This window comes from Ipomoea triloba, chromosome 12, assembly GCF_003576645.1.
Source record: "Ipomoea triloba cultivar NCNSP0323 chromosome 12, ASM357664v1".
Taxonomy (NCBI): Eukaryota; Viridiplantae; Streptophyta; class Magnoliopsida; order Solanales; family Convolvulaceae; genus Ipomoea; species Ipomoea triloba.
The window spans coordinates 2,589,292-2,611,433 of NC_044927.1; the positions used below are offsets into that span (position 1 = coordinate 2,589,292).

The 22,142-nt window shown below is 35.8% G+C and overlaps 5 protein-coding genes across 5 annotated transcripts; 2 read left to right on the forward strand and 3 right to left on the reverse strand.

Moving 5' to 3' along the window:
• The first annotated feature begins 982 nt into the window (after positions 1 to 982).
• Positions 983 to 2,045, forward strand: LOC115998401. Its single transcript, XM_031237976.1, has one exon. It carries the CDS (start codon positions 1,267 to 1,269, stop codon positions 1,948 to 1,950), a length of 684 nt encoding a protein of 227 aa, XP_031093836.1. The 5' UTR covers positions 983 to 1,266; the 3' UTR covers positions 1,951 to 2,045.
• Positions 2,046 to 2,178: 133 nt separating this feature from the next.
• LOC115998402 lies at positions 2,179 to 4,194 on the reverse strand. The gene is made up of 4 exons (XM_031237977.1): positions 4,009 to 4,194; positions 3,433 to 3,496; positions 3,151 to 3,346; positions 2,179 to 2,765 (listed from the first exon to the last, which is right to left on the reverse strand). The coding sequence occupies exons 1-4, from the start codon at positions 4,117 to 4,119 to the stop codon at positions 2,723 to 2,725; spliced, it is 414 nt and encodes a 137-aa protein (XP_031093837.1). The 5' UTR covers positions 4,120 to 4,194; the 3' UTR covers positions 2,179 to 2,722.
• A 4,079-nt stretch (positions 4,195 to 8,273) lies between these two features.
• On the reverse strand, positions 8,274 to 9,068 carry LOC116000177. The gene has a single exon (XM_031240210.1). The coding sequence runs from the start codon at positions 8,875 to 8,877 to the stop codon at positions 8,449 to 8,451; it is 429 nt and encodes a 142-aa protein (XP_031096070.1). The 5' UTR covers positions 8,878 to 9,068; the 3' UTR covers positions 8,274 to 8,448.
• Positions 9,069 to 10,768: 1,700 nt separating this feature from the next.
• Positions 10,769 to 13,251, reverse strand: LOC115998816 (LEAF RUST 10 DISEASE-RESISTANCE LOCUS RECEPTOR-LIKE PROTEIN KINASE-like 1.4). Its single transcript, XM_031238474.1, has 4 exons — positions 12,471 to 13,251; positions 12,300 to 12,335; positions 11,902 to 12,207; positions 10,769 to 11,817 (listed from the first exon to the last, which is right to left on the reverse strand). Exons 1-4 carry the CDS (start codon positions 13,249 to 13,251, stop codon positions 10,883 to 10,885), a joined length of 2,058 nt encoding a protein of 685 aa, XP_031094334.1. The 3' UTR covers positions 10,769 to 10,882.
• Positions 13,252 to 16,884: 3,633 nt separating this feature from the next.
• On the forward strand, positions 16,885 to 19,683 carry LOC115999736 (putative lipid phosphate phosphatase 3, chloroplastic). The gene is made up of 7 exons (XM_031239636.1): positions 16,885 to 17,184; positions 17,277 to 17,364; positions 18,362 to 18,471; positions 18,546 to 18,636; positions 18,844 to 19,032; positions 19,108 to 19,167; positions 19,276 to 19,683. Exons 1-7 carry the CDS (start codon positions 16,969 to 16,971, stop codon positions 19,467 to 19,469), a joined length of 948 nt encoding a protein of 315 aa, XP_031095496.1. The 5' UTR covers positions 16,885 to 16,968; the 3' UTR covers positions 19,470 to 19,683.
• Positions 19,684 to 22,142: the final 2,459 nt, after the last annotated feature.

Consider the following 22,142-nt stretch of genomic DNA (forward strand, 5'->3'; position numbering starts at 1 on the left):
TTTTTTTTTTTTTTTTTTTTACTTTGTTAAAATGAGTAAGTAGGTAACCTACATAGATGATAGACCTATTTTGACAATTATATACATAAATAAATACATATACATATGCGCGCGCATATATATATATATATATATATATATATATATATATATATATATATATATATATATATTAAAAGCGCTTATAAATGTTATTAATTCCAGTAAAATTTTAGACTGTCATGCATTCATTATTGTAACTGTAATCACTTAAAATAAAGCAATTATATCAGAGTGAGTTCCCATGGCAATTTCATGTTATAGACATGAAACCTATCATTCCAAGGACAAAAAGTAAAATCTGCAAAGTTAATGTATGAGAATAAATAATTAAGCATTTTAATGCTAAGTGGTAGTAATAATTTATGATGTCGCCGCCCGGCTCCGACTAGCCAGCCGGACATTAGACTCATTTTGTTGTCTCATATCACTAATCACTATGTCGCACAACTCGCACGCGACAATTTTGTGGTATATCATTTTCTTACATGACAAAAAAATCCTTCTTCCTTCTGTTTTTTTTAGTACTACTGACTCAGTTATAATGTAGTAACTTTCTCAACCTACTGAAGCACAAAGAGTCAGCAGTTACCTCCACTGAGGCTCAAACCAATTCCGATCATCCATGTGAGAGTGTTAACTGGGATACCGGGTGCCACTAGACCACAAGGTCATTAGCATAAATTCTTATCTTATGATTCTAGACAATTAAAAATCACAATAAACAAACATAAATTATTCAAAACTGACAAATTCAATTAAAAAAGTTAATTAACTCTCTCTGTCAGAAAATAAATTTATAACTTTGTGATTACTCAGACTAAAGATTGTATTGTATGATTGTGTCACGAGGTAGCAATGAGAGTCATGCCATGTTTCAACTCTCCCACGTCGGCTGCAGACTTGGTCAAACCCAACAGTGGTTAGAATTCATCAATCATCACTCCTCTACTTTCTACATTTGGAATGCTAGCTAGCAAGCAAGCAAGCAAACGCAATCCCCATTTCTTCATCTTCAAGATTAATTTGTGCACCCAACACATACAAAACCTTCAAGTTTTCTTCATCATCATATCCCATCTCCCGCTTTTTCGCTGCCATCCATGATGTTTCGTCTGCTGTGTCGTTTCTATAAATCCATCGCACCCCGTTGTTGAATTCAAAAAGCACTTTGAATTTTCAATGGTCGTGTTTGAGTGGTGAAATTTCAGTTTTTTTTTGGTTGGAATGGCGGTTGAGCTCTGTTCGGAAGATTCGAGGTCGATAATCATGAGTCCGAGAATATCGTTTTCCGGGGATGTGTCGCCGGCCGAGGATGTTCCTGTGAATCAACGGAACATGCGAGTGAGTTCTTCATCGTCGAGCATAGATTTCGATTTTTGTGTTTTAGACTATGAATCCTCGTCGGCGGATGAGCTTTTCTTGGACGGCAAAATTCTCCCCATTGAGATCAAGAGAAGAAATTTAAGGCCGCCACCACCGCCGCCGACGGCGCCGGCGCCACCGCATCCTCATCCTCCGCTGCCGCAAGACGACGGCGCTGAAAGGAAGCAGAGTTCGAAGCCATGGAGATTCCGGCGGAGTTCCAGTTTGAGTTGTGGGAGTGGAGCTCTGTGCCCTTTGCCTCTCTTATCACGAAGCAATTCCACCGGATCTTCTTCTCCGATCACAAAGGAGAGTTTCAATTCAAAACCGCATTACAAGAAATTTTCTTCTTCCTCGATCAAACAGTCGCACTCTGTGATCTCTGCTACTCATTATCAAAAGCCTCCGGTGAAGAAATTCATGAGTAACGGTGGGATCAGGATAAACCCTGTCTTGAATATCCCGCCGGCGAGCCTCTTCGGTTTAAGCTCCATCTTTTCCGGTGGCAAGGATAAGAACAAGAAGAAGTTCTCATTGTTTCATTAATTTTTCTTTTTTCTTGCCCAGGGTTTGTCCAATTTTTGTTTCTTCAAGTGAGTTCTATCTCAAATTGCTGTATATATAAATTTGCATTGCACAAATTTTGCTTACAATATCAACAATCATCCTGAAAATTACAATAAAACACAAATACGACAATCCTTCTTCAAATTAGTCAGGACTGTTAACTTAGGTTTCAAATGTGAGCCAATCAGTTATAGGCATTGACAAATATAATGTAAACTAATTTACCTTTTTGTGATCCTTTGCAGGCTAGGGTTACAATAAGAAATTGTCCTGTATACATGTTCGAGTAATAGTTAAAGGTTTCCCTGTCACCCAAAATAATAATAATACACAAATTTAAAAATGTAAAGAAGAAAGAGACTTTACATCCATTCAATAATGTGACATTGAATGACAAAAAGAAAACAGAATCCATTTAATAGGCAATCAACATCAATGGTGAATAAACTACATAGAAATGGAAGGGGACAGGGGTTCATCTTTCAATGCTGATGTCTTCATCTTCTTGTCCACCAAACAAGATATTATAGCCCACCGCTTTACAGTAATGTATCCCCCCATCATTTTGGCTACCAAGTGCTCAGCAGTTACCCAAATGCTATAACCCATTAACCCTTGTTCAGGTAGGCCAGACTGTGCAAATGATGGGTGGTTCAGACACATGTTGTGACCACATATAATAAGTAGCAGTGGCTGAGGTTCATGATTAATTCCTTAAAAAATGCGTCGATAACATGCTGTGCTGATTTCTCTACATGTTGGATTTTCTTTCCCACCTCTCTTTCACATCAAGGCTGCAATTTTAGATACTCAAAAGATTAACAACAAAAAGATAAACCTAAGATAAATGCAGTAACTGTAAAAGCTCAATAATGGGAAAATGATCTGAAAGCAAGCAGCATATATAAGTCAACCGGAACCCTGCACCCCCACCCCGGGCCTCTATTTTGTTTCTCCTTTCCTACTACAAAAGGTATTTTCTTGATAGTACTGTCTAGTAGTTGATATCAAATACGCATTTCACTTTCTGGAGATTAGGTAATAACAAAATGAGCCAAGTCAATCTCGCAGGACTTCTATTTAGTGACCAGCAGTGAAATTTTGATGCAATGAAATCCAGACTTTCTGCAATTCTAGGGCTATATGCAATCGGAAAAGAATAGTTAAAGGAAATGATACCCCCAGTGCAATTTCTGGCGCTTGTTAGACTCGTTGTGTGACACTGTATTGTCTTGTTGTGAGGATGAAATATCAGCTGAACTGCTTGGAACCGCTAAATCTTCTGTTGGACCATCAACTTCTTCATTCATATGTTCTATACATTCTTTAGCATTGCCGTCTTTACCATGAGATTTGCCATGCCCATTCACATTTCCTGCCAAGATCATTCAGCATCTATAAGAATGAAACAGGCATACGTCTCCACTTTTACATAATCATAAATACAACCACAGTACAAACCTTTCCTTGAGTAATTTTTAGTTTTTGACCTTGATTTTATCTGTAAACGCCTTCGATGCAATTCCTAACAAATACAAGTACCACAGAACATAATGTCACTATAAACAAGTAAACAAAACAACAAAGGAAGCAGTAAACTACGAAACAGTGCAGCCAGGCAAAGCAGTGTTACTGTAGCATATGCACCCTTTGCACACAAATGACAATGCAATCAGTTTCTTCTTAAATAATTCCTCTTGAAAATTTTTAATTCTTTCTACAATATACATTTTTAATGAAAAATTAATGAAATAATTGCTATATTTTTATTTTTATTGTTACTATGCTATCTTTGATTGATGCACCAGAAACAAAAAGACCTGCAATGTCATTGAACAAGGAATTCCAGAAAAAAAGCTCAGTAATACACCTCTCAGTAAAATAAACTGACAAATATTCGATCAAATTCACAATCAAAAACAAATGTTTTTAAGTTATGCTTCTGACGTTAGATCAATTCTTAGGATTTACTAGTCCATAACACGTATATTTAGGTTAGATAGCAGAGGCACTTTGAGGATGAGAAGAAAGACATACTTGAAACTTAGAGAGCTGGTCGGAGGTGATGCCGGCAGTAGGCCTGAAATTGGGGCGTAGAGACGGTGCGGATGCTATCGCTGCCTCTCTTCTTTCGTCGTCTTCCTCCATTGCCCCCTCCCTCCGGTCGGAGAAATATTTATGCCCTAAATCCCAGTACTTCCCATTATTATCGTTCAGACCTTTGACGTGAATACGTGACCAATTGTATATTCCCGCGATATCACTTATTTTTTTTTTAATACTTAGGTGATCCAATTTTGCCATATTAATTCTAAATTAATAGTATTTCGCCCTCAAATTATTTTGTGAATCCCGATTTACTTTGCTAGGTGAATTCAGGTTCAAAATACACTAATTTACCTACTAAATGTTTACAATTTATATATTAAATGTTCACAATTTACATATTGAATTGTGAACATTCAGTATATAAAAAGTGAAAATTGTGATGGGCCTATTTTGCAATGTAGGCTCGGGTTTATGGGATAACTATTGGACTCCGCTCTTAAAGGTATTATTATAGAGGTGAATTGTGAATCGCACAATCAACCTATTGACCCACTAGTTAGACATTGGTCTTCATACACCCACAAATGATCCAATCTACACCTTTCATCATTCTAAGCTTTCATTTTCTTTTTCTTTTTTTTCAGTTCATATTTATAGTTGGATTCGAACCCTACATTGCCACCTTCAGTCGTGACACCAAGTTAAGCGAAGAACCAATACGCTAAAACTTGATTAATCCTACACTCTCAAAACTCTTATCCAAGAGCCACTAGGTAATAGCAAATCACTCTGATTGTCCCTAAGTTTCCACCCGTGCTTGTATACTTTGTACATAACGAGTCTTAGGGGTTGTGTGGTCATTCCCTGATTAGTCAATTTTTAAAAAAAGTATGAAATAAATAAAAATGGAGCATGATTATTGATTGGATATCTCAAGTCGTAATCACAGCCCATAAACAGACCATGCAAAAAGATTGGACATGTTGGCTTTGTTAAAAATGTTATTGGTTTAAGTAGGGCCAAGCCCATGTTGCATTTCTTCATTTATTTATTTATTTATTTTATTATTAGGATGGAAATAGGTCAGAGTGAGTCGGACTTTAAAAAAAAAATAGTTTTTTTTTTGAATACTACTAACTCTATTACAATACAATATCTGTTCATAACTACTAGCACAAAAGTGTGTATTGACTCCACTGAGGCTCGAACCCACCACCTCCCGTATAAAGGGAAGAGTTTGATGCCACTGGACCACAAGGTCCTTGGCAAAAAAAAAAAAAAAGAAGCTTTGGACTGCTATGAAAATTTAAATCTTGAATTTGTATATATGCTGTTGCTTGGAATCAAACTCTAGTGAATGGGTTAGAGGTTAGGACCATAACACCTTAACTAGGGGAATTTAGTGAACTCAAGGATGATGTCTTAAAAGGGAAGGAAGGGTGCCTATATAGTGCAGAGGGCCTGATGGAGTGATGGTTGACAAATGTATGGCATAAGTAGAACTTCCCGCTATCTTGAGCTCTTGGTACCTATTACTTTGCTTCCAGCGCACTTCCCATGCACAAATAGAGCTTCCCACTCTCTTGTATGCAAGAGATAGAGTGACTTTGTGGGTTGATACTTATTCTGTTATGTTAGGAAGGAGGACAACTGTCCCTACTGTAGATCTGCCCTATATATAATGAAAATTAAACAATTGAAGGTGGAGTCAAAACACAAATATTTAAAAGAGTGAAACAAACATAAGTTAATGTGTTGAGTAGTGTAGTGTAACACAGAAGGAAAGCAATTTAATCTTTTAATAAAGTGGTATAAATTAAGAATCTAAAATCCAAGCAGGCAGGCATCGTCAAAAAGTAAGTAAATGAGACAGATGAGATGAGAATAGTGGTCAACTTTTCATGTCTTTTTCCAACTGGCCTTCTCATCACAACCTTTCAAACTCCATCTCTTCTTTGCCCCCACCATTTCCATAAATTAAAGCAATGCTTTCATTTCAATTTTAATTAAAGTGCCCACCGCCATGTCTGTCTATATATATACAAAGATGACCAAGAATTCAAAATTAAGAAAAATGCAGTCACATTTTTGTAATTACAAAGATGCATTCGAAATGCTTATAGTGTATTCGTGGATATATAACTGATAGTGCAATCATGTGTGTACTATTAGTTATTCACAGATGCATTATTAAACGTTTTCAAATGTATCATCGTAATTATGGAAATAAATCTAACCACATTTTTTTCATTTCTTATTTAATTTTTAGTACTTGATAATTCTTAATGGACGGATGTCTACATGTTTTCCCAAAGCTACTAGTTCTCATGGAAATTATATATATGCGCGTGCGCGTGCTCTCACATGTATGGATCGTCATTTTTTTTATGTATCAGTCAATATTAGTGACATTTGTATTAAGTATAATTATGCATAATATGTTTGATTGCACCAGGTATTATGAAAATAAGTATTGACAATCCAAATAAACAAAACATGTCATATTAAGTATTAATATATAAAATATAAATCTACAATTCAATTATGAGTTTAAATTTTTAATTATGTCAAAACACATCTTTCAATGCATCAAATAACACTTTAGAAATTTCCATGCATGTATAGTGTGTGTGTTTTTGCCTTCTAGGTCGAAAAAACCTTACTATTCTTCTTCTTTGTTTTTGTAAGCATCATTACGTACATTTATAGATATGGTCTTCCATCTTTAATTTCTTGATAAAAATGTTCACTTTTTACCTTTAAAAAAAACGTATTATTAAGAAATTGGTCTGCATAATTAATAAAGAAATAAAAAGAAAAAATAGAAAAGAATATTTAGGTTTGAATAATGTAAATAATTAAGAACATGAAATTTAGTGCTAACAGCAAAGAGTAAAAACGAAGGCAAAGTGATTAGTGGTGATGTGATCCCCACCGCCGCTTAATATAATGCTTCCAGGAAACCACTGTCAAAATTCACGTCATGATTTCCTTTATTATTATTTTAAATTTTAGGCTTGTAATAATTATAAAATTGACTATTTTTTTTATACTAAAATCATTCATCATTGATAAATTTAATAAATGACTAAGATAATAAAATTCACAAACATGCTTTATTTTTTATACTAAAAGTAATACATTTAATTGGTTCTTTGTAATCACTGTTAGTTATTTAACGTAACAAGAAAAATGAGATACTATTAATTTGCTAAAGTGATAATATTTTGGATCTGAAGATCTATTATTGTCGCGATAAGGTAGATAAATATTAAAGTGGTCTTTCTTCTAAAGTAAAAATTTTTCTTCTTCTTTTTTTTTTCCATTGAATTTGAAAATTTTAAATTTGCAATACGGTGTAGCATGCCGCCAGTCTTAGATTATCCAAATTAATGATTATGAGTATACTACAAGTCTTTCTAAATATAGTATACATTAACACATTGCTAAGTCATTAATATTTAAAATAATAATTATTTACCATAATAGGCATGATTTTTTTTACCTTATAAAATTTTTAAATAATGGTTGAATTAGTTTTTTTCTTTGAACCAAGCACACAAAAACGTAATTGGATCCTTAAAATTTAATAAAATGTAATTGACACACTGAACAAGTCAAAATAGTGAAATTGAGTCATAAATGACATTCTCTCTAAGTTAACCTGTTGACGTAACGATTAAAGAAATTATTTTATTGATTTATTTTAGTATTTTTGAATACACAAAATTAAAAAGAAAAAAAAAAAGAGGAAAAACTCGAACCCTACCTCTTTCTTTAGTCTCCGCTAGAGATGAAATATGTAATTTGTTACATCTTGAAGATAAAGTATGCATTTCATCTCCAACCATAAACGAAAAGCAATTCAACAATTCAATAGTGAACATGTTACTCATTAATTAGCGGTAAATTTGTTATATTTTATTATTTAAAATTAGTTTAAAAAATTAAAAAATGGCAACGGTTAACATGTTACTCAGTAATTATTTTGACTAATTCAGTGAGTCAATTGTAATTATTTTCTAATTAGACATGTTACTCTATAATTATTTTGGCTAATACAATGAGTCAATTGTAATTCTTTTGAATTGAATAGCCCAATTACATTTTTGTGTACCGTTCTAATGTGATCCCTATTCTATAAATTTTAATAGTTATTATTATTATTATATATGATAGAACCAACTTGTCCGCAAATTAATCCTAAAAATTTCCAAGAAATTGAAGAAAATGTATGAGAATGAAATAAATAATGGCATATAAATAAATAATATATTAGTATTCCAAAAGTAATTTTGAAAGGTGGAATATATGTTTCCAGCGAGTGGGAAAAAAGCAAAAGAAGGAATATACGCAGTAATTAAATAAAATTTTTCAAATAAAAAATCTAAAAATACATTATTTTCTAAATATCCGTACAACTGTAGATTACTCAGGAATGGCCATGAGCACCGGCCGCCAAGCTCGCCTGAGCAATCGTTGCCGAAACGTCGCCGAAAGCGGCCGAAGCGAGCGGCTTCCGATTCGTCGCAACGACGACGCGCCGCCGCCGCCGCCGATGTTTCCGGACGGCTTTTCATCGGGGGACGGCGGAGAAGAAACGAACAAATCCTTCAGCTTATGCCTAACCGCCAGCTCCTTCCCCTCCCCTTGCGAATCGCTATCGGCGTCAAGCCGATCCGGCGAGCCGTTATCCCGGCGCGGGAGGCGGCGGCCGCTGCCGCCGCGACTGAGCAGCATGCGGAGCGTTTTCCGGCGACGGAGGTGGATTACCGGGCTGGTCGTAGGGCTCCGAGTCGGGCTTCCGGCGACTGCGCATTGAGTCGCTAACAGCTTGAATTTCTGGAGAGTCGCCATTTTGTTCGATCCGAGTTATGCGGCGTTGTTTACAATCGTTGAAATCGCGAACTCTCAGAGTATGAAGAAAATGATGAATTTGATTTTTCTCAGAAGCGAGATCTAGGCTTGAGTTGCGCCATGGAATTTCTCGGAGTAATACTGCAGTGGAAGAAGTGGAAATGTTATGAAGTTGAAAAAAAATGGAGAGAAAAGAGGGAAAAAGTGGAAGTTGAGAAAACGGGCCGTTCGGGTCTTATTGGGCTTTCATCCACCCCCTCACGCCTGACGCACCATTTCTACACGTGGCAACTGTACCCACTTTGAAATCAGTGCATATACTTTATTTTTTGAGTAATATACTTTATTTATTTATTTATTTTTATAATTCCGATTTCTCGACTTCATCATATTAATTTTGTCTTATAGCTAAAAATAAGCATCAATCAAATTCAAAGAGTAGTTCAAATAGCAGCGGAGGAAAAAACATCAGGATAATTCGAATTTAATTCCCACAAGTGACCATTCTTCTTGGACTAGTTTTTACTGGCCGTGATTAGACAGGAATTAAAACTTAAAGTTTGTCTTATAATCACAAGTATTCTTCTCTCTTGTATGTATTGTTTGTAGGGGTGTACATATGTCAAGATTTGATAGAAATTTTACTTATTCAAAGTACATTAATTATATTTGGAATGAAAAATGAGAGAATGTAAGCACGGGGAGGCGGAGAATAGGGGGAGGTGGGACCAAGATGGTGTACAACAAGGAAGTATTCAAATAACCATGAATTGTTATGTCTATGTTTGGTTAACAGGAAAGAATAATTGTACTCGAGAGGTTTTTTATTTATTAATTTATTATAATTTAAATTACGAGATAAACTTACAGAATTCAATCGATAATATATTAATAAAAATTAAATTCAAAATCTCCTGAAACAAGAATGATACAAAGTTCTGACTTTCAAATTTTGAAAATGCAGGTGTATGACTTTCATGATTTAACCCTAACATAAATGTCCGCGTATGTAAACCTATATTATTACACCTGTCACTTCCCACACTTTGATGATGACTTTCGCCTCACTATTTCCAATTTTAGAAAAAAAATTCTGTAAAACTATCAATAAACATGTCTGAAAGGTGGTGGAGCGGGTGGAAGATTATTCTTATATTCAAAATTTATGTGTTTATTTAATATCTTTTGGTCGTGTTCGTCACGTAAAATTTTTTTAGTATAATTTATTTCTTCTGTGTTTTGTGAGGTTATATAGATGAGGATTATCTGGTACACAATGCTTTGCATATCATTAAGACTTTTTTTTTTTGACAAAAAAAGTAAATATATTAATTCAAATCCGATGATATAGTATTACAAATGATGAGGGGAAGGTTCGTAAGCCATTTCAAGCAACCAGACAAAGAAATAGACTATCTAACTAACAGATAGGTCGCCTGATTTGTAGATCGCTTAGTGAACACTAGCAAAAAAAACTCATTAAATTTTTAATTTACAGGTTTTCTATGGTGGAGCAATTCCTTGCTCTGATTCATGCCTCTCCCTATTTTTCTGACAAAAAAAATGTTCAATCATATTTACATACAGAATTTATATTGTAAAAGCTCCAAATTTCAATAGCCTATCTATTATCTACGTATATAAAATGAGCCAAAAACAATACACATCATCGAGTAATGATAGTGGACCTAAAAAAGAATGAACCAAAAATAACATAACATATTACATATTGGGTTTAGATCCTAGCCGGCAAAGGACCACAGGGAGGTTAACCAGCCTATGGCAGACGGTTTCGAACTCAGGACCTCACGGCCGCGAGCGTCTTGGTCTTGCCACTCAGGCTGCCCTTACGGGCCATAACATATTACATATATATATATATATGGATAAAGACCTATTCACTGCCATTACCTTTGGGAGAACTGTCCCGAATAAGTCGATAAAAACTCGCCTGAATTAGTCTCGTCTTGCAATGGAAAATAAAGCAAAGTAGGGAAAAGATCCCTCACCAACTACAGCTTGTTGTAGAGCTGCCAATCCCTTTATCAGTAACACTTGAATCAGAAGAAGGGGGAGTAGTGGCATTACTCTTCAAACCAACATCACCACCCTGCACCACAACATCCAATACCTCCACCTTCTCTGGATTAAACTCTTCATCCTGTAGCCCCTTCAAAGCATCCACCACTTCTTGCATTGAAGGCCTCATGTCTCTATCACCTAGCAGGCATCTAAAGGCTAACTGTGCGACTTGCGTGATCATCCTCCTCACAGAACGGTTAGTCGTGAATCCGAGATTTTGATCAACGAGCTCGTGCAATGTGTCGTTTTGGACCTTGTTGACGGCCATGTTAGCCAAATTGATGTCGTGGCGATGCCTGCTAGTGTCCACAGCTTGTAACGATGAGATAAGCTCTACCAGGACCACCCCAAAGCTGTACACGTCGCTCTTTTCTGTTAGCTGGTAGACTTGATAGTACTCGGGGTCGACATAACCAGGGGTGCCCTGTGGGGCTGTTGACACATGTGTAACACCAATTGGGAATAACCTGGACAGCCCAAAATCCGCGACTTTCACATGAAAATCGTTGTCTAGGAGAATGTTATTGGTTTTAACATCGCGGTGTATGATATCAGATCTATGGAGATATGCCAATGCTTCAGCTGTCTCGATGGCAATATTCAACCGGATAGACCATGATAACACACCAGACTTTGCCCGTTTCCCATGGAGATGATCAGCCACTGTTCCATTAGGAATGTATTCATAAACAAGCAAAAGGTCCCGGCTTTGTCTCGATGTGCATCCATACAGTGTTACAAGGTTCTTATGGCGCAACCTGGTCAGGATCTCCACTTCATTCATGAACTGCTCCACACGTCTGAAATTGTTCTCGTACAAACGCTTCACTGCAACCTCCCGACCATCTTGGAGCTCTCCTAATTATTTTTATAAACAAGAGGGTTATATATCAGAGCTAAGATGAGAGCATCGAAAAGACAAGGAAGGTTTAGTGCTTATACCATAGTATACAGTTCCAAAGCCACCATCTCCTAGTTCTCTAGATTGGTCGAAGTTATTAGTAGCATCTTGCAGTTCAGCATAACTGAAGAGTTGAGCCCCAAAATAAAAGCTCTCAGTTCCAAAAACTGTCTGAGACCTTGAAGAATGATATGAAGGATCAGAGGGGCCATTGCTTGAAGGAGTTGGAAGATCAGTAGGGGGTGGTTGGTGTGCCTGTGCACCCCGCTGTTTTCTTCTCTGTCTATACAAGAACATTATCCATCCAATCCCGATGCCTGCAAGTACAGCACCGGCTATGCCAAGGCCTGAAAATGGAGCAAGAAAGAATTAGGTTTAGGCACTAACTAAGTCATAAATGTATCAGTTTGATTTGTCAATGCCAAGAATAAGGCAATACCTATACCCAGTGTTGTTTGTCTGCTATTATTGTTATCTGCAAGACAACAACCAAAATGATATGTCAGGAAATCTAAATATCAAAGCTAAGAAACATCGAAATTGCAACCATGCCAAAAAAAAAAAGAAAGAGAGACAAGTAAGAAAATTTAACAGAATTATAAAGACTTACTGTTTTTGTCGTTACAGGAGATTGAATGAGATCCATCAACACAATAGCATGCAAAGCGTGTTGATGATTGATTTGAACTCGAGCCACATCGCCCTCCAGATTGGGTGCACCTGTCACAGAAGGCATTATAAGCTGTCCATTGCAGTGAAAACCCGCTAGCAAGAGTTTCTCTAAGAACTTCACGAGGATCACCAGTAGGGCTGGCCAAGACCTGAGCACCTGTTTGATTAACTGTGGCCATGATACGGCTATCACATGTTATGCCTAGAGGGATGTCCACAACTCCAACCAGATAAAAACCAAAAGTTTTGGCACTGCTGCTGCAATTGAATTGATTGAGAAGTGGAATAACGTTTGGTACAGAGGAGCAATCATGAAAGATAGTGATGTTTTTATCGTCGGACACATAATTGAAGAGGTTAAAATCCAAATTGCTGTTTTGGGGATTTGTCAGACAGATATCTCTGTCTAAATCCTGCCTAGCAACTGTAATTCTCCTCTCAGAACTATCGATGCAGACAACTTTGTATTTTGTTGATTGAATACTGATAACCGGGGCGTCTTCACTATTGCAATCCAGTTCAAAACCAGGATAACCACAATATTCAGGCCGATCGCCTCCCCAGAAGGGATAGCTTATGTTTTCAATATTGGCACAGCGGAATGCCTTGCCACAGGCTACATATCTGTGATCATCTTCACAGAAGTACACAGGTATGTGGAGTAAAATGAAGCCTACAACAATCAAAATAAATGAATCTGTGGGAGTGTTTCGAGCCATCTTCTATCGGGAACGAGAGATAGACAGAGATGGCAGATAACTTAAAGGGTTTTATCAAATAGGAGATGTGAGCTTCAAAGAGACAGGCCAGTAGGTGCAGTTAGGCTCTCTTTTGTACATTTGTAAACACATAAGAAAAAATCTAGCAACCCTTGACTAAGGAGAGCCTCTTCATATTGGAAGCTTCTATTAGAAATAAGGGATTGTTGGCTTATGATCACACTATAAAAAATGGCCATGTCTTGTATTACACTTTATGGAACAAGAAAATGGGAGTTATAATCATTTACTAGCTAGGGTCACATTCACAAGGCAAGGCTGGCTCTGTTTACAAGGTGGGGTTTACCTTGTGCACAACCTTGAGTAGTGACTGTTGATTTCTCTCGTCACCCCAAAAAAAGGGACTTATGGATAATGGAATTTTAGGTCAGTCAAAGGATGTGGAATATGTATTTGGTTAGTCCACCAACCACTGTCACTTCTACCCAATAAACTTGGCACAAGAGGCACCGGCTATTGACTGCTATCAACTGATTACTTCAAATTAATCTAGAAAGCTCAATATGGTCCGAATCAATAAAATAGAGAGCAAAAATATCATAAATATGGCATTATGTATGACTTTGAGACCAACAAGGCAACAAATTTCCTGGCATTAGAGTCAATAGAGTAAAGAACCAAAATGGCATTGAGCATGACTGCAAAACCAACAAATTTCCTGGAATTTGACAGTCAAAAACAGGGAAAACCGAAACCCAATATTCACAATATTGTAAGAAAATAAATAGCTTCTTTAGTTTTTAATATGCAGGTTGAATATTCATTGTTGTGATACCTCACGAAATTCTACTCCAGCCTCTGAATGGGATTCTTCAGATGGATGACTTTGCATATGTTCCTGGCGAGAGACAAGTCTCGACTCTGATTATTATCATTTTTTTTCTTCCATTTTTTCTTCATTTCCTGATTAAGCTTTAGAGGTTAGGGTATATTTGTTGAACTAGCAAACAACTTTCCTCACAAATTGCTGCAAATTTATAAATAATGAATCGCAATAAACTCCTCAGCTGGAGTTTGAGAAAGTGAAATTTGCTAAAGAAATTACCTCCGGAAAATGATATTCATCACAGTCAGCTCGCCTCATTCGGCTGAGATAAAATTAGTGACAGAAAGCCGCAATATGAATTTTATCGTTGTGAATGTCCAGATTATAAAACCTTTCAAAAATGTTTGTTACTTATAAAAAAAATTAAGAAAAAAAATGTAACATTTTATGTTTTGATTGAAAGGTATTCAAAAAAAAAAAAAAACCTTTCAATCAAAACATAAAATGTTACATTTTTTTCTTAATTTTTTTTAAATAACAAACATTTTATTTCTAATTAGTATTATACTTTCAGCATAAAGATTACATTTTTAGATGTGCATATTAACTAAAAAAAAACCTCAAAATATATGGGGTTGGTTTTATTTGAGAGGGCCCAACATGAAATCAAATGATAAAATTAAATATAATAGATTGAAAATAAATGAAGAGAAAATAAAATAGATATTATTTTTCAAGTGAAGATCATAAGATGAAAATTGTTATTATTATTTTTTTGTAGTCGGTATTCTTTTCTCTTATTTTTAGTAATTGGCGTATATTTTTTTCTATCTTAATTTGCTGATCGGTATTTTTCTCTTCCACATTTCGGTGGTCGGTATATATTTTCTCCCACCTCTAGATAGTGGAATTTCTTGCAAAATTGGTCAACTTTCTTGCAAAGTGTGGTCGAATTTCTTGTAAAAGGCGTTTGAAATTATTGTAGAAGTCTTCAACTTCATAACATGCTTGCGCTAGGTGTTTTATTTTCTACTTTCTTACGTCGTTGACTTCGTGAGCCACAAGAAAGTAAGAGACTGAATGATAGATGAAGTACTAAGGCCTAGTCAGTCAGCTTGGAAGTGGTTGGTCGATCTTCATTCCTGGGAACTGATCAGACGGCTGGCCCTTGGCTGCAGCCTGCAGTTCAACGCGGGTGGCCTTCGAGGGCCCAAAAGCCATACAAATAATGTGAAAATCTACAATCAACTGTTCTAATGTCCGTGAGAATATGTTACTGGAATTTATTATCTATTGTAATTCTACTTACATATTCACACTGTAAAAAGGTTCATTGCTTGTGCTAGACACTTTAAGATTAGTTTCCTATCAAACACCTAGTCTTGTTGTATTACAAGATCGCAATCAGAGTTTACATAAAATGTTAATTTGTAGTGAATTATTTTTTAATTTTCATAAAATGTTAATTTGTAGTGAATTATTTTTGAATTTTTTTGTTTTATGAAGACTTGAATGGATCTCAGAAATATTTTTAAGGTACCAAGTTACCAACATAATACAATAATATTTCGTTATAAAAATACACGAAACGAACTCACTCTTTATTCAATGATCAAAAGAGCCAAACAAGGCATATTATTTCATACTCCGTATTATTCTATATTCATATATATGAACCGTACTGTATGTACAACACAATACATACAGTATTGGTATATATATAGAGAGATCAAATTAACAGGAGGGGACAGAGACGCCGCAAGAACTAGCGACCTTTCTAGCATTAGGAGAGTTTACATAGCGCGCCACTCTCGGATCTCGCGCGTAGCCGCACAGGCACCCCGTCTGCTGCTTCAGCTTGCTGCAACACGCCGCCGACGGCGCTTGGCCGGAGTTGATCGCGGCGGCGCAGGGGCGCAGCTCCGTCGCGGAGCACTGAGCCGCCTCCGTCACGCGCAGCTGCCCGATCAGCATCGCCGTCACGATCAAGTAGAGCGATAGGAAAGACCTTTCCCCCCTCTTCAGCATTTTAAATTAATTTTTTCCGATCGAAATCTAAAAGCCAGAGAGAAGATTATTGTTGAGATTTGTAGAATGAAATGTGTGTTGTGAGAAGTGAAATTTATAGGAGGAGGAAGAGGGAGAGATTGCGAGGTTCGGTCGATCGGTGGATGCACGAAGCAAAGTGGTTAGGAGAATCAAAATTTGCTAAAAATGGAAAGTGCCAAAATGGGATACTGATTGGCAGTAGTAGTTGGAAATTATTTTTGCGTTGGTGGTTGGTCACGGATGGGTCAACAGTGTGAACCGACAAAATTCAGTTAATAACATAACTTAATTAACCGAACTAAAATTTAACTCGTAATCAGTTAGTTAATTTATTAACATCTTTCTACAATCAACTAATGTTATAAACTAGTCAAACTTATTAACTCAATCAACTAACATCTTTTTACAATTAAATAGTCAAACCTACTAATCCAATCAGCTAATAGCTATTTAACATGATATAATAATTCTTTCAACTTCAAATTAATTCAATTACTCCATAATGTAATTATTTAAAGTTGTGTTAGTTCTTTCCAATGTTTCAAAAAAGATTATTTGGAACATGATTTCTACCAGGAACTGGATGCTGAGTAACCATTAAAAGGGCACGTGGCTCTTGGCAACATAAGACAGCACACAGACTCTAAAGAAGCTAACTTTGCCATGGATTCTACAACCTAATTTCTTAATAATTTGTCATTATCTCTTCTAATAACTCTCTGTGACTTAGAATTAGTCTTGCTTAAACTTGATAAATCTAGTAAAAGAAAGAGTGAAGACGACTCTTAGGGCTTTAATTCTTCATTATACTGTTTGAAGTGCGTGCAGAAGATGAGAGCAGAATGAGGGAAATCCAGGTTGAGCAGCAGACTGTGAGGTCTCATGGAGTTATAGTGGCAAGGTCACACATCACTGACTGGCTCATCTTAGTGCTACTTGTGGTGATTTTAGTTGTTCTCAATGTTATTCATCCCTTTTACCGTTTTGTTGGGAGGGATATGGTGGGTGATTTCAAGTACCCATTGAAGAACAACACTGTTCCTATCTGGGCTGTGCCTGTGAGTATAATATTACACAATATTTTACTGCCTCTCTGCTTCTACAATAAGTTTATGGCACTGATGAATTGAAGCTTTAATTTTGGGTATAGATTTATGCAGTTTTGCTGCCTATATTCATCTTTCTGCTGTTTTATTGTCACCGAAAAGATGTCTACGATCTTCACCATGCTGTACTAGGTAATGAAAACATGAAATCATTGTTGGAAAATTTCATTCTTAGTGGCTAATTTTTGTGGTACAAATATTTGTGGGTCAAATATTTTACACGCACAAAATGTGTAATAGGTGAATGAGAAATTGATTCTCAAAATATACCTATTTAATTGTACTGAATAGTGAAATTTGGCTGGCATAAAATCCGGTTATAGTGGTAATTAAATGCTATTGGAGTTATGTGCACCCATATTATAATATTGGTGTGCTTCTCAATGGATGGAACAAAGCTCTATGGAGGCTGCATTTAATTCCCACGCCGTTACTATTCTAAAGCCACCAAAGTTTGTTTATTAGAAAGAGCAAACCCTTGTTTGAATCTTTTGTCTTGGTGGAGAAAGTCTAAGCCTCTTAATTATGGCTTTTGTCTTATTATATTTGTTTAGTGGTGTACCCATTATGTATGTGTGGTATTTAATACCTCCCTTTGCTATCTGAAATGCAATACACAGAACACACTTACCTTTGTTTTTTCTCTCTGCTCAAAATTAATCCATTTTTCTTTCCTTCTTCTTCCTGAAAGAAAAACCAGAGTGCGAAAGAAAAAAATAGAGTGTTGTTCTTCTACCTCTTCTTACTCTAAGTGTTCAACCTTGTTGTTCTAGTTCGCCGGAAATAGTATAGGTTGAGTGCTCAACTATACTATTGTAATCCATTTTATCTTGGGAGACCGACACTACAACGCTTCTAGCACCCGTGGGAGGTAGCGAATCGGTTTTAAGGAAAGTGTGTAATACACGACTTGGATTTTTCTACTCTGTATTGTTATTTTCAGAATTTATTTCTTACGAATTTAACAGTGTTATTATTGTTATTATTGATGTACTGATTTATTGTATTGTTTTCTCTCACTTATTGTACTCTTCCTCTTCTACCTTTCTGTAGTCAGTAGATATTTTATTAACAATCATAACATGGACTTATGATTGTCTTAGCAGTTTTTAAGGTTGTGCTGTTGCAGGGGTGTTGTTCTCTGTTCTGGTGACTGGGGTGATTACAGATGCCGTAAAAGACGCGGTTGGTCGGCCCAGGCCGGACTTCTTTTGGCGTTGCTTTCCAGATGGGAATGACGTAAGTTTCCGGCCATCATCTATCTTATTCTTGCATTTCCAGATTAGTCACTGTTGTGATGCTTTAATTCCTAGGTTTATGATCGATGGGGAAACGTTGTATGCCATGGTGACGAGAATGTTGTCAGGGAAGGCCACAAGAGTTTTCCTAGCGCCCACACTTCCTGTAAGTTAAATCATAGTCTCTAAGTTGTGTACTGATTAAATTTGGTCTTGTGATTCTAGAAGGACATAAATTAGTTTAGATTGTTTATAAATTATCAGTTCAAATTAAGAAAGTCAATAAGTTACTCTACTCGAACTCTTGGAGCAATTGAATTTATAACTGTATGATTATCAAATCAATAAGTTGACCAACTTCATATGAATGCAGGGTCTTTCGCTGGTCTTGGGTTTCTGTCACTGTATTTAGCAGGGAAGATATGCGCATTTGACCGTAGGGGTCATGTGGCAAAACTCTGTGTAGTATGGCTTCCTCTTCTTTTTGCATCTCTGGTTGGGATTTCTCGGGTTGATGACTATTGGCACCACTGGCAAGATGTGTTTGCTGGAGGTTTACTAGGTTAGTTCGTCCTTTAATTTTGTAATATCACTTTGTAAGACAGAACACATCTTTCAATTTAGTCTATCTTTGCAGGTTTCGTAGTTGCCACATTTTGCTATTTGCAGTTCTTCCCGCCGCCATATCACGTTCAAGGTGTGTTGAATTGGTTGGTTCAACAATATTCTTGATCTTCATCGTATGATGTTTTATGAAACGGACATTTATTGGGAGGTTTTGTTTTGATTTGTTGTATATGTGAAGGTTGGGCAACTTATGCGAGATTTGGGGTGCGGGAGGACTCCCGTGGAACGAATACTGTGGCTAATGTTGCACTAAGCTCAGACAATAATGGTGTTGAGAATCAGCAGCAGAATGGTGCATTCATTGGGATGTGTTTGTCTACTAATAATTCTGGCACAAGAGTGGATGATGATGTGGAGTCTGGCAGGCGCTAGTTTTCACAATTTGTTTCTACTGCGCCAATCTTTGGTTTGTAGAGGACTAGAGGGGGGTATGGTGGGCTTAGCTTAGATTTTCATGTCTTAGAAGAGTTTGTACTTTGTACATATGATAATGTTACTTTTTAGTTTCATAAATACTTGTTGTAAAGTGACCAAAAAATCTGCTGTTGTGCACTAAAACCTTTTATCTTATTATTACTCTACCCCGTAAACGATCACAACAAGAAGGTAACTAGTCTGACTTTTATTTATTAAGAGTGGAATTGATAAAATTATAATTACTAAGTCAATAATATGATCAACTTGACTTGTCCTTGTTTTGAAAATACTTTGACTTATGAAAAAAGTTAAGTCAATAAGTGGAGCTGATTTAAATAAAAAAGATTAATAGACAATTTGTACACAAAGTCAAACTTAAAATTTTATAATTATTCAATCAACTACCTGAAAATTTTATAATTATTCAATCAACTACCTGATCAAAGACTAAGGCCTTACCAATGTTAGATTCAAATATGATTGTCAAATTTTAATTTCTAGTATTTTTAATTTTGCATCGAATAGTCCTATGTCGGAATAATGACTGTTTTCGCCTTCTTCAGTCCTTTAGTTAGTTGTGTGTTTTGTTACATTCATAGATCGAACTAATAATCTGCAGGTTGTTTATGCTTTAGCAGTTGTGTGTTTTGTTACATTCATAGATCGAACTAATAATCTGCAGGTTGTTTATACTTTAGCCAAAATTAAGAGAATCGGTCTATTTCTCTATGAGGTATGGTGATGTATCCCTACTTTTCTGAGCTCATTAATCTAAAATATGAATTCTTTTGCTTTAAAAAAAAAACGTAAAATATATTAGAATGGAAGATTAACAGCAATATCAATCCAAAAGTTCTTTAAAAATCTTTAAAAGAACAAAGCACGTTTTGTTAGTTTAGTTGACGCTTGACATGAGGCCTAACACGAATAAGATTCATACTTATGTCGTGGACTCGTGGGTTAATATAATCCACTTTGCAAGGAAATTATGATTCAAAAATTTACTTATTTAAATTTTTTTATAAATAAAATTAATGGTTAAAAATTACCGAGTATATTATTAAAAAAATTTAATTGGGATTTTTTAAATGACACTTATATTAATTTTTTTTTTACTATTTTAAAATGAATAAAATTATTACTTTAGATATGAAAATTAGGTACAACATAAATTCACCATATATGGTACAATGGTACGTGAATTCATTATTATAAATACGTAGATTTATTATTGTTGGTGTCATTTTCTACATATCTGCAATATTATTTTTATGTACTTACAATTTTATGTACCTAGAATATTATTTTTATGTAGTTAACTCGTCTATGATATAATTTGTGAATAAGATAGTATTGTGGTTATTATATTTGTTTATTTATAAGTAGGTCCAAGATGAAGAAAAATGTGGGCGTCGGCCAGGAGGAAACGTGGTTCTTAGGGAAAGAAGAAGCTAAGCGGCGGGCCCCTGGAGTTAGTTAAAGTTGTGACAGGGAAGCAACTTATTACCAAAAGCATGATGACAAACTTAACATAATCCATTCCCTCAAATCCCAATTTTCATCATCATTACTCCTCACTTAACCAGTCTAACCACATGCATTCTTCACTTCAATTCCAAACCTTCACCTTATTATCATCTATCCTTGTATCCCACGCTACTTTTTGCAGCCTCACCTGCAACCTAGCTTCCCATTTCCATACCTCACAAAATACACTATAGGCTGCGCCGTGACCACTTAGATGGTCGAGTTCAGTATCCTACCATCAAAACACAGTAGTGTTTACTGTTGTATAAGTAATACAAGGAAATAAAGTTACGTGAAAACAACTCCAATGAAGTTGGTCGAATAGTTGATTTGGTAATTAACTATGAGATTCCAAGTTTGAGTCCTCGTCGAGTTATTTATTGGCTTTCTTAGTTTGAGCTAGTCAATTATGTGCAATCTAGGCTGATTTATTTCCTTATGGTCTGTGTGTCATAAGGTGGACTTCACACAGAGTACACTTAAGTAGCAGATTGCACATAAGTTATAACTTTTAACATAATGATAAATGTTTGACATGCACATTCATCTAAGAAGTAACACATTACCAATTCAATTAATCTAATAATATAAATTATGAGCAATATTTTTATTTTCTCTTATTCATTAAATTATTTTGATTTTTGATTTTTGGTCGTATTTGTTGGAAATGTATATAAATTTTAAATATGAGAGAGGGGAAGGGACAAGTCCAAAAAAACGAAAAACTAAATTAATTGTCACGGGAACTCGGTACTCCCGTCACATCTTTTAGAAGAAGTCCAACCAACTCCTCGAGAGGATAAGGGAGGTATTGCACCTAAAACAAAGATCGAAAACATGTATAATGGCACAATAAAGATATGCCATGCAATGTAACTAAAATGGATACTATGTATTTTGTTTTGGCACATTAGAAAGCTAAGGGCTAAAGGAGGCCAAAAAAAAAAATGCATACTATACGTGTATAATACTCCGTATATAGTACATGCAGATGAGTGTAACCTACGATTATGTAGTAGAGTTTGTTAGGCGTAGAACATAACGGTTTTTGGATCCCAAACCCGAAAATTGAAAACCGGAAAGCAAGTTTCCCCGCCAAAA